At 51.9% G+C, this 13,518-nt stretch overlaps 3 protein-coding genes across 3 annotated transcripts; all 3 read right to left on the bottom strand.

Moving 5' to 3' along the window:
* Nucleotides 1–962: 962 nt before the first annotated feature.
* Nucleotides 963–3,149, bottom strand: CC1G_03850 (glutathione-disulfide reductase). The gene is made up of 9 exons (XM_001833581.2): nt 2,986–3,149; nt 2,816–2,935; nt 2,686–2,764; nt 2,612–2,628; nt 1,642–2,555; nt 1,505–1,581; nt 1,271–1,444; nt 1,152–1,205; nt 963–1,087 (listed from the first exon to the last, which is right to left on the bottom strand). The coding sequence occupies exons 2-9, from the start codon at nt 2,897–2,899 to the stop codon at nt 1,068–1,070; spliced, it is 1,419 nt and encodes a 472-aa protein (XP_001833633.1). The 5' UTR covers nt 2,900–2,935; nt 2,986–3,149; the 3' UTR covers nt 963–1,067.
* Nucleotides 3,150–4,996: 1,847 nt separating this feature from the next.
* Nucleotides 4,997–6,886, bottom strand: CC1G_03849 (hypothetical protein; the record flags this gene model as incomplete). The annotated part of the gene is made up of 1 exon (XM_001833580.1): nt 4,997–6,886. The coding sequence occupies one exon, from the start codon at nt 6,884–6,886 to the stop codon at nt 4,997–4,999; it is 1,890 nt and encodes a 629-aa protein (XP_001833632.1).
* Nucleotides 6,887–12,005: 5,119 nt separating this feature from the next.
* Nucleotides 12,006–12,528, bottom strand: CC1G_13967 (hypothetical protein; the record flags this gene model as incomplete). The annotated part of the gene is made up of 2 exons (XM_002911881.1): nt 12,006–12,171; nt 12,440–12,528. 2 exons carry the CDS (start codon nt 12,526–12,528, stop codon nt 12,006–12,008), a joined length of 255 nt encoding a protein of 84 aa, XP_002911927.1.
* Nucleotides 12,529–13,518: the final 990 nt, after the last annotated feature.

The following is a 13,518-nucleotide window of genomic DNA, read 5'->3' as shown; positions in this document are numbered from 1 at the left end:
AGTGGTGCCGCAATCGCTCTCGCTGAGGCACCGAGTCGAGACTATATCTATCCCGAGGTTGGCGCTAGTAACGTCGCCGTACCGTACACATACGTCACGGTCATGCGCCGCAGGCTTGCTAGCCCTGGTCTCTCAAAGACGGTTCTTCAGCAGGGCTGGTTGACATGCCTAGCTTCCAATGTGGCCTGGAGGTGCCCAGTAGTAAACGATCAACGCAAGTCGATGTGCTAAGAAAAGGAGTCACGCAATAAGCGATAAGAACCCGGACCCTGCGAGAGAAGGAGAGGATCCAAGGCAATGGCGTCTCCATGCCCAGTACCCATTTACTTGGATCCTTTCACTCCCACTCCGGTTGATGAAGGCACCCATCCATTGTCCGACTACCATAAGTGACACGGAGGCGAGGGGCCAAGTTTGTACAATCCCGGAAACGTGGCCTCACCTCACCAGCATCCGTCCTTAGAGAAGTACCTAGAGAGGGATGGATGACGTCGAGGTCCGAGGTAGATTACACAGAACCTTGCGGCAAACTTTCAGCTAACTGCAGATCCCACTCCAAAAGAAGTCTACCAGCGCCAATCGAAGTGGAAGTTGCAAGGATGCTACCGGGTGTGAATGACCATGTCAAAGCAGCGTCTCTTCCACTGCAACAGCAGTGAGCTCTTTCCTGTCGAATAGCAAATACCCCACAGTCGCCAAGACACCGCCAAATTTACCCTGTTAGCTGTGCAGGATTGTCATATGAACACCCGCGGACTTGTGCCATTGGTTCAGAACCTTCACAGGGAATCGAAATAAATGCGCCACGAAGCACGTAAAGCGCGACAGCCACCGCATTCCCGTACCCCGGGGAGTGCAAAGGAGGTCATGACATAAAGTTAGAGACATTTGACCTTCTTGACTTATCAAGTCTGGAGTTCGGCACGAGCTCTCCTGACCCCTTGGCAGAAAAGCAGTAGATATCCGGGAGTTGAAGCTATCAATTCGAATTGTCATATCCTCGATTCATCCAAAGCGAACAAAGCGAAAGTAGTCCTTGTGTTTTGCCCACAGACTTTAGGCCTCCATTATCGGAGCGTCACCAATTCTGATGGAGGGAAGGAGCGGTCAGCCAAGAGCGGGGTAGACGAGAAAATTAAAATCACACATACCCTCAGCTGACGTTGGATGAATAGCAACCGTGTTGTCCAGATCGGCTTTGGTTGCTGCGAAAATGGGTAGTCAGATACGGGAACATGGTGAGCGGGAACGAGAACGGCGGGATACTAACCTCCCATCTTGACCGCGACACCGAAGCCCTGCATGGCTTCGTCGCTTCCCTGACCAATGATGTGAACGCCGACTACTTTCTCCTCTGGCCCAGCGACAATAAGTTTGTAGACGGTAGGTTCCTTAAGATCTTGATCAACTTGAGAAAAGTAGAGCGACTTGAAGGAGGTCTTGTCTATTTTAGAACACGAAGAGTCAGCTACGATCCCTGCAGAGATTGCTATAAGGCACCCACAGATCTTGATGGCATCGTCGCCGTATTTTTTACGGGCTTGAGGCTCTGTGAGACCGACAGTACCGATGGGTGGATGCCTTGGCGTCGAGAGTGAGTAACCAGCGGGCACGAGGGCAGTGGACAACGAGACAACTTACGAGAAGACAACCGTTGGAATGTTGTCATACTCCAACTTGTCGTTCTTGAACTTTTCAGGTCCGAACAACCGGTTAGAAAGCCTTCGACCAGCAGCAATCGCGACAGGGGTCAAGAGCCATTTTCCAGAGACATCACCAATAGAGTAAACGCCCTTGACGTTGGTGTTCTGGTATTCATCGACGATGATATCGCCCTTCTCATCGGTCTTGACACCGACCTCTTCCAAGCCCAGGCCCTTTGTGCATGGGTGACGGCCGATAGCCCAGAGAACGGTGTCTACCTCGATCTTCTCGCCCTGATCGGTGGTGACGGTCAAGGTCTGGCCTTTGGCACCGTCGATGCGGGTTACGTTGCTGCCCTTGTGGATGTGCACACCAGTATGTTCCATCCAGGGGGTCAAAGTCTCCTGAATGGTCGGATCAAAGGTTCGCAGGACTGTTTGGCCTCGGATGACAAGGTGGGTCTCGCTACCGAGGGCGTTGAAGATACCCGCCAATTCGACGGCGATGTAGCCTGCACCGATGACTGCGACGCGCTTGGGTTGCGATTCAAGCGCGAAGAAGCCGTCAGAGTCAATTCCGAGGGATGCTCCAGGGATAACATCGTCGCTGGGGATTGTTGGCGAACCGCCGACGGCAATAGTGATATGGTCGGCTTGGAGGGTGTATTTGGTTCCGTCTGGACGAGTGACTTCCACAGAGTTGGGCGAGGTGAGGCGACCGAAACCCTGATGGAACTCGACGCCCTCTTTGTGGAAGTTGTTTGCGTAGATCCCGTTCAAGCGGCGAATGTACGCGTCTCGTTGGGTCTTGAACTCACCCCAGTTGAAGGTGGGTTCGCCGATGTTCTCAAACTTGTAGCCTGGGGCGTGGTGGCGGAAACGGTCTTGGAGGTCAGCAGCATTCCACATCAGCTGTACGACAGCATCAGTATATCCCTGCATTCCAATTACACTAGGCGGTTTCTAACCTTCTTGGGTACACATCCTAGAAAGAAGGTGATTAGCCTTGGGGGCCCCCGCAGGTATGAAGAGCGGGACTTACCAACGTTGACACAGGTACCACCGAGGTAAGGCGTCGCCTCTACGACGGCGACCTTCTTTCCGTAAGAAGCCGCTCGACGCTGCGAACAAAGTCAGTCAACGCTAGTTTCTCCATCGCCCGGAAGACGTACCGAGGTCCCAGAACCACCGCTTCCACCACCAATAACAACATAGTCATACCTATCGGTAGTGGGTTTATCGTAAATGGGCGGCATATTGGACGATGTAGATGTTGAAAGAGTTCTATAGATCTATCACAAGTCAGTAACCTTCATCCGTTCGTTCCGAAAGTATGGCTTACCTGATCGAGCCTTCTCTGAGGCGAAGTACTAGTCTTCAAACTTGAAACTGGTATCTTGGAGCTTCTAGACGTTGTTGTAAATGTTCTTAATGAGGACGTATAGCGACGAGCTGAAGGTACAACTAGTCTTCGGAGCGAAGTTGAGAGCGGAAGACGAGTGAGAGACGCCACTTTTGAAGAAGAAAAGGGGATCGATAGGCGATTTGGTATTTCTATTTATAGTGGAAGCACCGGTCACAAGAGAGTGCACGGATGGCGAATGCTGACTTCTTCTTGGTAATACCCTCTGTAACCTTTGTCAGATCCATTACTACGAGTGACCATCCACGGGATTCGGTTCTCTGACCTTTGTTCAATAGATTTTTATCTCCACTCAAACTGAGCTAGTCGCGGCCTACGTCGAGTGCAATGAACGTCCCCGATACCCCAGGTTTTGAAGACAACAACTGGTGAAATTGCCAACCGTCATCGCGAAAACTCAGAGGATATGTGTCATAGTTGCGTAATGTCACGTGAGGATTACTCGTGGAGAATATTCCCAGCGCTTAATTTGAAGATCAACAGGAAAGCGTTGGTCGTGACATTCGTTAACAATAAATAGTACATAGGACGCCTCCAGGGAGGACTGGGTAACGGGGGTAGATACAGACAAGGATAACAATGATACATATGCAAATGGCTACAAAAAACGACTATGGATTATCCACCATCTTCTATACTGTAAACCTTATAACGTGGTCATGATGATGGAGACGAGACTAGAGATAACAAAGGTCGTGACAAAATTCGACAAGAGCAGGTATTGTGCGATTGAGGAGAGAGGTTGAGGGAAGGCTTGTGGGGGGAAAGGAAAAGAGTGGATGTCGACCAATAATTTACGACGGCGCCCCAAAAGATCACCCGTAAAATGTGACTGTATTGTAGTGTTCGAATATGAAATTTGGGAATAATGAAAATCGAATAAGCAGAAAAGAAAAAAAAAAAGCTTCGTCCCAATCAAAGCCGCAGACAATGAATGCTGAAAGAAAAAAACGATGCTAAAAGACGAAATTAGAATCTGTTCTGAACAAGTGGTAAATGGGGGTCACTCACCCAAGTAGCACTGGAAAAAGCGAGGCCAGCGACCCTAGCGTCGGAGAAAGCTTGAAAACCGAATTGAAGAATGATGCAGGGAATTGAGCGAAAATGCAGGTGACAATCTATCTTCGAATGATTCTCGGGTAGTGCTTGGGTAGAACTGGGGTCGGAATCAAACCTCCGAACGAAGCCCGCCACATCCCAAATCGACCAAACCAGTGCGAGGAAGAGACTTATCCAGCCATTCCCCGGACTAAACCATCACCAACTCCACAGCCTTCGTCAACCTCGCAGTTAAGGCCTATCCGCGAAGCGAACGAGGAAGCCAAGCACCAGTCTTGACGCGAGAATGGGATTTGCTCGTTTGCTGATCAGGTAACGACTGCGAGCACTGGTACCAAGATTGGATTGCCAAGACATTCCTTTTGCTGTGGAGCGAGCCTAATTGACTCCCAGCTCGAAGACGAGGATAGGCTAGCGGGCAACGAATTGCTTGCCAAGACGTGTCGGCGACGTATATATAAAGGCGAGGACAAGGTGGTCTACAAGTCGGCTCGTCGTCAGCGAAGGCGCTTGGAAGAAAAGGTATTGTCACGTACTGGCAAAGAGGTCGCTGGATTGGTTTGAACATCACGAGGCCGACCTCCCTTCGAACCTCCCCTCAAACTCCGATAAACGGACGTCCACGCCGCCGCCGCCCTGCCAACACGCGCCTGACACAGAGAAGATGGATGACGAGCGAATGAGGTGTGTGCCATCTCATGCAGGGTCCAAATCTAAAAGCATAAATATCCCGAAAAAGAAAAACCCCAGAAACAAAAAAACCGCTGGCAACGTTGTTGCTTTTCCGTCAACACTCCCCGGAATCTCCTTTCACTTCAGAGCTCGACAACGCACGATGACCACAAGCCACCGACTGCCACTCAAACCCGCGTTATGAGTGATAATGGTCCACCTCGGCTGTCCTGTGTCGGCTAATCTTCTCCATACCAGCGCCAATCACCATCGCCGCCTGTTGCTGGACTTCCTCCTCGTCCTCATCTTCTTCCTCATCATCGTCATCATTCTCGGAATCTGAGGAGGAAGTTTCCGAATCTGAATCGGTACTCGAGTCTCGACTCTGAGAGACGACTTGCACATCAAAGTGGAAGCCTTTCTCTTCGACGTCGGACGCGGGGCTGCAGATCGGTTGGACGAGACCATCTCTGCCATCTCGAGTGTTACTACGCGGTCGATGGGGTCGGGGCATGGGGACAGCCATGGTGGTGAAGACGTGATCATCTTCAGCGGGGACGTGATTCGTGAGCGATGCAACTTCGCGAGTTGGCGAGAGTGTGGGGGACGCGGGCACCGCAGTGGAGGCGCTGTGATGGGTGTTGACGGAGATGGAAGATGCCTTCGCCAGAGGGTTGATGTTGGAGATAGATGCATCAGGCGTGCTGGCTCTGGGTGTGGGAGCAGAGGATTCAGAGACGGCGTTTGGAATGGGGGGCGGGGCGGTTGATGTATCGTCTCCTGGAGGCTCGCCGCTGTCAGACACGGCACCGGCACCTGCCTCTTTCGCTGCTGCTTCCTTCTCAGCCTTCTCCTTAGCCTCTCTCTCTTCCCTCGCCTTCTTCTCTCTTTCTTCTTTTCGTTTCTTGACCCAAGCCATTCCACCACCGTCCTCTAAGTCCTCGTCTTGGGAGCTTCCGTGAAGGCGCTCCCAGCGAGAAGCGGCGCCGGCGCTCTTCGCCCCTCTCACGCTACCCATGCCACCATATCCCCACTCAACAAACTCGGGTTCGGTGTCTGGAGCATTGGCAAAGAGATTGGCGTTGGGGTTCAGTCGACGTCCGCCGTAGACTCGACCATTCAACATGCGAGTGCCTCCTCGTTTCGTCATGGAGGACGGCTTCGATCGACTCGGCGCTGTCGAGGGCCTGAGCCCAGAAAGTAACGATGCTGTTTTCGAACGGTACGACTGGGTGGATTGAGAGCTCTCGCTGCGGGTGAGAGGAGCGCCCCATTGCTTTATCGGTTGGTTGCCGCCGCCAGTGCTGGCCCAACGCGTCAGACTCCAGCCGGCACCAGAATCAGAACTCTTGGAACTCTCCCTTGAGGAGGCACGGAAGAGGTTGATGGTGCCCAGGGTCAGAATCTCCTCTGTGGAAATCCCTTTACGTCCCGAATTGCCATTTGCAGTGCGGTCGATGGAAGGCGTGGGCGTCAGGGTGTTGGACGAAGATGAAGGTGAGCCGGAGGAGCGCTTGAAAGGGCGCAAGAGGGAGAGACCTTTGGATCTGGGCCATTGAGAATTGGGCAGAGGCTGCACCTTTGAAGGCAACAGCGGCGGGAGTGGGATTGGAGCGAGGGACGGGGACCCCGGGCGTGAGTTATCGTATTCGCTGGGAGTGGACGCTGGGGTCGTTGTTCCAGGCGTTGTCGAGGGGTCGGTATCGCTGTTTCGTTTTGAAGATCCGAAACTACTCAAACTGGAAGTGTCATGGGCCAGAAGGTCCACTGGCGCCACCGCTGGAGATACGGGGCATGATGGAATCTGGGTTGCGTCTTCACCGAATGGAATTGGGACTTCTGCGCCGTTTTCGTCGATGAGGACAGCACGACGAGGGTCTGGTAGGGGTGCAAAACGGATTTTTCTCGAGGTCGGTGGTGAAGGCTGGCGGAAGGCTGCTGGTACTGTTGGAGTTGAGGCGGGGGTGAGACTTATGAGTGACGAGTCCGCTGTTGAAGATGGTGTTGACGATGCTGCCGACGACGAGGAAGGCCAATCTTGTTGCTGGAGGAGGATACCAGAGCGTGGCTGGCTAATGGCAGCAGTCATAGCGGGGAGGATAGTGGGGAGAACGTAGTCGTTCAGGAAAGAGCCAGATGACGGTGTCAAAAAGAGGCCCGGATACGTTTCATCCAAATCGGGAACAGGTTTCCGGGGTCCTGCCCGATCTCATCTATACCCGTTTAGAAACATCCTCGAAGTCTATTGTCAGCCTTGCTCATGAAGCCTTCTTTCAACTGACCTCGATTTCATCAACCCCTTTCACTATCAATCGGTCCTAAGTACATACTCTTCGTCCAAAGGCCCAGTTCAGGTCTTTTTGTTTCTCTTTTCAACGTTGGCGTTCACTTGCCTTTTGGGGACGTTGTCGGCTCTTAACGCCAAGCATTTCCTCTTCTGGCACCTCTCATTCCACCCCGAATTCTGTCCCGCCTTTGCTGCAAGTCACACGGGGCGATCGATCCATATTCCGCACAGGTTTCATGGAGCCCAAGGTCCTGCAATGGTCGAGCTGGTCGGTCCAGTCCATTTCTGGTGCTGCGCCTCCGCTTTTCAACGACGAGAAAGCGAACAGCCAGCGGATCTTGGGCCTGTGATTTTTTGTCACTGAAATCTTCCTGCGCAAACCCTGCCGACGCTGGTGAAAACCCCATTTCGTTTTTTTACCAACCGTCTCGCTAACGACAACTCTTGGCGATATCTTGGGCAATTCCACCTGTCTCCCTGCTCCACTTTGGACCTGAACGGTTCCCCTTCGTTTGCCTTTCAGGAACGTGCAAAGAGTCTCTCTTCAACCTTGTCTCGCATTCCTAGGACAAAATCGCAAACAAGCTCGCGCTTCAGTTTAACTCGAGCACGATTTTCTGGCCACTACAACACGTCACGTATTCTTGGACGCCTTGGCGTTTCTGAGGCGTCCACTTCGACAACGCGTGTTTTCGCTGTCTTTCCCGGCGTTGTGCGGACGGTGGGGCTTTCCACTGCGCCGAGGGTTCCCCGGCGCCAGGGCAGTAACATTCATATCGTACGTGCCAGTTCGACTCGATGCCGTTTGCCAAGCCCGGATCTTTCGTCAACCTCATCCATCTCGCAGACATCCTACCCGCCTCTGTTCTCATGTCTGAATCAGCCCTGTCTCTCTTTTACGTCGTCGCCCCCGCCACTCCGACTTGCGCTCATGAGGTGATGATCAAGGCTCTCAGCATTTCTTGAGGCTAAGAGATGAAAGAAGTATCCGAACGTAATATGGTTAATCAGCGACCCAGCGTGCCGAACGACTACGCAAACCTTTCCAATCTCTTCTCTTGAAGCTAACTTTATGTCACCGAAACAATCAGAGCGCTCGTTACCCCTCGCCGATATCATTTGCTGGATGGGTCATTCTGAGATGGGCCACGGACAAGTCTCGACTCGTTCTGTGACCACGGTCCCGGGAGGTGCCTTCGCGAGGTATCTTCTTTCTGATCTCCACCTTTCTCGACCTGTCCAGCACTCTTCTAACTATCTGGGGACTATTGTGCTTCGCTTCGTTCCGCCTGACGACTGCTCTGGCTCCTTGTAGAACAAACCCCTCTCCGGAGACCTGTCGCCTCACTTAGACTAGATGCCTTCGGCACTGATATATCTCAGATGACAGCTTCAGTCCTTCTACCAAGCCTTTTCCTTCCATCTCATCCTTCACCCAAGCCGGCTCTGCGAACACGCGTACGTGTAAAGGATGTGATTGAGGCAATCATACTTTCTTCCTCATTGTCGCCACGTTTCAATTCACATCGATTGCCTCTTAGCTTGTCAGTGGAATTACAGCCGTTTGCATTAGTCTTTGCGCGAGCGATGTCGCAGAAACCAATTGATGGCGTGTCGGAAAACTCCGTATGGCAGCCCAAGTCACGCTCGACGACCGTCGTTCAGGCTTCGGTATGAGATGTTTGCCTCATCCTCGTACCCTTACCGTCTCTCTTTGTACTTCCAATGGTATGAAACAGCGAAATGTCCCTTTCACACCAACAATTCGTAAAATCGGCCATGTATTCGAGGAAGAACCTGGTTGGAACCTGGCAGGTGGGAACCCCACGGAATTTTCCGACACGCCATCAATTGGTTTCTGCGACATCGCTCGCGCAAAGACTAATGCAAACGGCTGTAAACCCAATACTTTCGCAGGTAGGCAATCCTCGCTTCGACATGATCACGCGGGGATGGCGTGTAGAATTTCCTGGCAATTACCTTGAGTTGTCTGGTTCCAGAAAACACCATTCACCTCCTCTGTTTCCTCTCCCTTGCCGAACCCCACACCTTACCCCAGATCGATAGTCACGCTATGATGAGAACCTCAGAGTCTGCACATGCTCAGGGGACGTTATGCTCGCGTGTTCTGCTCTGAGCTCTCACTGAGACTATTCTTGGACATCCTCTCCTAACACATTCGGAATACGACATGCCATGATTCCTTGGCGCGGTCAGTCTCTCAAGCCAGGGCGGTGCTGATAAGGCCGAATTGGTGCGTCGTGATAAGCACAGCGTGTTATATCTTATCTCATTGGCTGCTGGAGAATCTACCATCGTTTGTCAAGTCTGACTTCCATTGGACATGATCAGCTGGTATTGTGGTTGGCTGGTGAGTTGCCCCGAAAGGTGGAAATTTGTAGCACCTCATGAAGGATCGTTCTGGAAAAGATGCAGTCGACGTTTCTCCTTTGCTCCTGCAAACAGCCGACTATTTCGCTTGCGTGGCTTTAGGCTCCCACCAGTCCAAGTGCTCGTTGACATGGTACGCAATCTAACTGACGTTGAATTCATCTCTCACCTCTAGTTTGAAGCACGTTTTAACAGTGTATTTTGCTTCCTCCAAGCGCACGTTCGCCAAAGCAGCCGCCCGTGGGGAGTGAACATAAACATTCTCCCCGCCCCGAGATGCACGCTCAGGATGAACGTAAGGCTCCTTCCGCTGGTTCTTTGAAACTTCTGAACATGCTAGTACGGACCTACGTAAGTCCACTAGGTGGTTATTCCACGGCAGACATATTGTTCGAAGACTACTTGCGTCACAGGGAATTCTAGTTTACCCAAGGGCTTACTCTGAGAACGCTTCAAGAGATCACGACAACGATCAAGCCATTCAAGAAGCAGATGAAAGTGAAAGAGGCTTAGACATGGTCCGCTCGTATCGTTCTCTTACATCCGACGTCAAATGTGCGACTCTGTGTTGATCAGGGCCCAGGGAATTGTCCCCCACGTTACAGTACCATGGACTTCAAGCTGCTTGGGAATCAAGGTAGGTGTACTTCGGAGTGGTCATTCACAGCTAGTGTCTGCGATCGTGGCCCAGCGGCCCTTACGTTCAGAGTCCATCCCCCAAGCAATCTCAGCTTCTGCTGCGCGGCGCCCTCCTCCCCGGCAGCGTATCGCAAGCGCTGGTGCTGTTCACGGCAATCTCCGCGCTCCGAACAGCAAATGGACCCGAGTCTACTGCCTCAATGACGCATTTTGCCCGCCTTGAACATCCACTAAAACCCGAGTTGGATGCACTCTAATGCATTGGGCATTGGTATCCACTCGCAGTGGTAGTCTCGACAAAGAAAACACCTTATCCATTCCCAAAATCCGACCCGCGAAGCCCCAGTAAACAGAACCCCTTGGAGTTGCAGCGGAAACCAACGGAATTATCCATCTTCTCACTTTTTTTTTCTTTCTGTTCCAGCGATCCCAGTATGGTAAACGGGTCCTCGAACAACGGTAATCCTCAATTTTCATGCTTGGAAAGTTACGAGGTCCATTGGCACCGCCAAGGTACCTTTAAACTTCAACTGGAATTGTGGATGCATGCTGAAGCTTATCTCATACCGGCGTGTTGTAGCGCGCGTGTTGACAGGGAGCCTCGAGGCTTGAAGTCTACTCGTCCGATCCTGACGAAGCTCATTAACGTTCGCGTTTCTACTTCCGTTCCTCACTACTCGGAGGTAAGTAAGTATAGCAGTGACAAGCACACGTTGTTCGCAACCGTGGGCGCATTTGCTTGTCTTTCTCACTATTCCGCCCTTTTCAGATTCCCTCATGAATATACAATACTAGCATATGAGAACATATGGCCGTGTCTTTCGTTTTCAGAGCGCCCCTTCTCACCTGGCAGCAACCACGTCAGTCCGTGTGTCCTCTCCGCCCAGCGCATTGACGCTGCGAAAATTTGCCGAATCCATAGGCGCTTTTGGTTGCCGGACATACCGTGTACGGTCGGCGGGAACGTCGTGGATGAAATTCCCGCGCGGGCGACCTTCGGCAGTTTTGGAAGCGAAACCAAATAGGGTTTCATCGCCCCTATCTAGCAGTGCCCAACCCAATAGAGGGCTGAACAGCCCAGTACGACCGTAGACATCGCTTTAAATTGTCCAATAATCACCAAAAACGCCTCCCAATACTGGAGAGGATATCATAAGCGATTTAGACAGTCTTTTGGAACATATATATACATCCTACAGAACACAATCTCAGCCGGGAGAGTGTTTGGGCTACGGCAAAGGATCAGGGAGGCACCATTGCCACCCGAGGGCGCTCTCGGATAAACCATCGTGGAATGCAAAAGAGCTATGAAACTGACCTTAATTAACGTGTACTGCCCCGGACCCACACCCGGTGCTCCTATGATGACGATTCACCATTACTGTAACCCTGCGCGAACTTCTTCGAAGCTTGAATGGGCCACTTTCGGATCCTGAAGACGTTGGTCAATTGAGCTATGACTTGCGTTAGAGTCCATATGTGATGTTTTCCCAGACGTAAGGGTAATAAGAAAAGGGAGGCTCACGAGAGCCTGACTACCGGAGTTGCCAATGTTACACACTCCTTTTTGGGATGACGACAGGCTGATTGCGAGTTAGATGTTGGGCACGAAGCGAAAGGTACAGATTTCCGTGCACTGGAATGACCCTCTACCGCCTGAAGCCGAGGAGTCAAGCTTAGAATACAGCCTAGGTGTGGCTGTGTCGCTTTAGGGCCTGGTCAAGCTGGCCCCGCGTATTTACGACTTCCATTCGACAAGAGTCTACTCATCGAGCTAAAAATGATTTATTAAGATGCTCTCCTGGCCCATATGATATTGTTGGCTGTATCTAAGGCCCTTTAAGCCCTCCGGAGCACTCAAGACAGAGTGAAGGAAGGGGAAATAGGGGCCTCAGCCATTTTCGGTCGACGAAGCAAAGCCACCGAAAGTTGCTCGCGCGAGAATTTCATCCACGACGTTCCCGCCGACGATATACCGTGTGGTCGCAAATGCGGACGTGTGGTGGATCAGGGCGCTCATTCTCACTGGCGTGCGCCCGCGAGGCCGACGATCACACCTGGACGACGGAACCAGTTTACGACGAGTCAGGACGCCGCCTAGAGCAACCAAGTGGTCCCCTACAGGAGACCTTGGTACTGGAAGAGTTTGGGCGTACTTTTGTCTCGACAGGCGCTTCCGAGTATTATCCGCTGGTGCACTCTCGCTTTGGAGGGACGCCAACCCTAAGTTCGACTGCTGTGCTTCTACCATTAGGCGTATTCCGATAAATTTATCCGAGAGGGGAAGCTGCTGGAAACCTCCGAGTCCGCTACTCGAATACACACTTCGACACAACGATGTTCATTTGCTTCCGAAAGGGCACGAAATATTTCTCAGGTTTTTCAACGGACTTGAGGAAGATTGGCGGTGACATTGGTCTCAGCAACCCTCGAAATGCTTTCCGAAAGTCGACTTCCATCCTTACACCTTCACCCTCACTACTGTCAACAATATGTTCCCAGAGACCGAGTGCCTCGAACGTTTTTACCCTGGCTTCTCTACTGCTTTGTGGGGCCGGCTCAGCGTTTGACTAGGCCTCGAATGGCCCTAGAAGTACCCTTCCTAGCTTCGGCAAGGCAATCCCCGTCAAACCGACTAAAATTCGAAACACCACCGAGCAACGTTCTTGGCCGACACTCAGTACTCAGGGCTGGTAACTCCTCGCTTGGCTGCACGACTCGTATCTGGTATTTCCCTTGACCAATTGTACCGTAAAATAAGCAGGAGGGAACGAAAAACAAGATCCCATCTTTGATCACAGCCTATGGCCCCTACGAGGTATGCAGCGCTTAACAGCAATTCTCATTGATCATCTCGTCGATACACCGGCTTTCGGTGTTTGCCTTAAAAACCTCCTCGTCTAGGCTCCATGGGTTGGATTCCGTGCTTATGTAGCATGCCGGAATTTGGGCGACGCATACGAGATCAATGACGCAAGTGGACTCGTGCTCGTGCATCGAGTACTTTGCTACTGGACAAGATGTGGTGTTATCAATCGCAGCCCTATCGTAAGTTGCCTCTGCCAACTGCCAGGCTTGCGGTGCGTTCGAAGCGGCTGGAATATAAGTTTGGTAGCTTCATAATGACGCATGATAGCGAAATACACGGGCATTAGAGCCCTGTCGTTTTTTTTTTTTTGCCTTCCTTGAAGCCCCCTAAAGCCATGCAGTTTTGATGCAGTTCGACATTCTTTTCGTTCGGACTTTGCCCCGGCGCCTTGGCAACCGCGCCAAGCCCTCCTCTGGGCGCTTAAACGGATTCTGAATTTAGCGCAACTCCCCCTCGATTTCTTCGGGCAACGCCTCGAACTCTTTCACGTCGGCAAGTCAGGATAGAGAGGTTACGTTGGGATTAAATGACGCTT

This window comes from Coprinopsis cinerea, assembly GCF_000182895.1.
Source record: "Coprinopsis cinerea okayama7#130 chromosome 2 map unlocalized cont3.2, whole genome shotgun sequence".
In the NCBI taxonomy this organism is placed as follows: Eukaryota; Fungi; Basidiomycota; class Agaricomycetes; order Agaricales; family Psathyrellaceae; genus Coprinopsis; species Coprinopsis cinerea.
Note: the sequence above shows the minus strand (reverse complement) of the source record. Positions and strands in the feature narration are given on the sequence as shown.

Excerpts from the sequence above, each read along its gene's own strand:
- CC1G_03850 (XM_001833581.2), bottom strand. The coding sequence starts at position 2,899 with ATGCCGCCCATTTACGATAAACCCACTACCGATAGGTATGACTATGTT. Across the intron at positions 2,765-2,815 it reads GCGGTGGTTCTGGGACCTCG|CGTCGAGCGGCTTCTTACGG; the intron begins GTACGTCTTCCG and ends CTTTGTTCGCAG. Across the intron at positions 1,206-1,270 it reads TGTCGCGGTCAAGATGGGAG|CAACCAAAGCCGATCTGGAC; the intron begins GTTAGTATCCCG and ends CCATTTTCGCAG.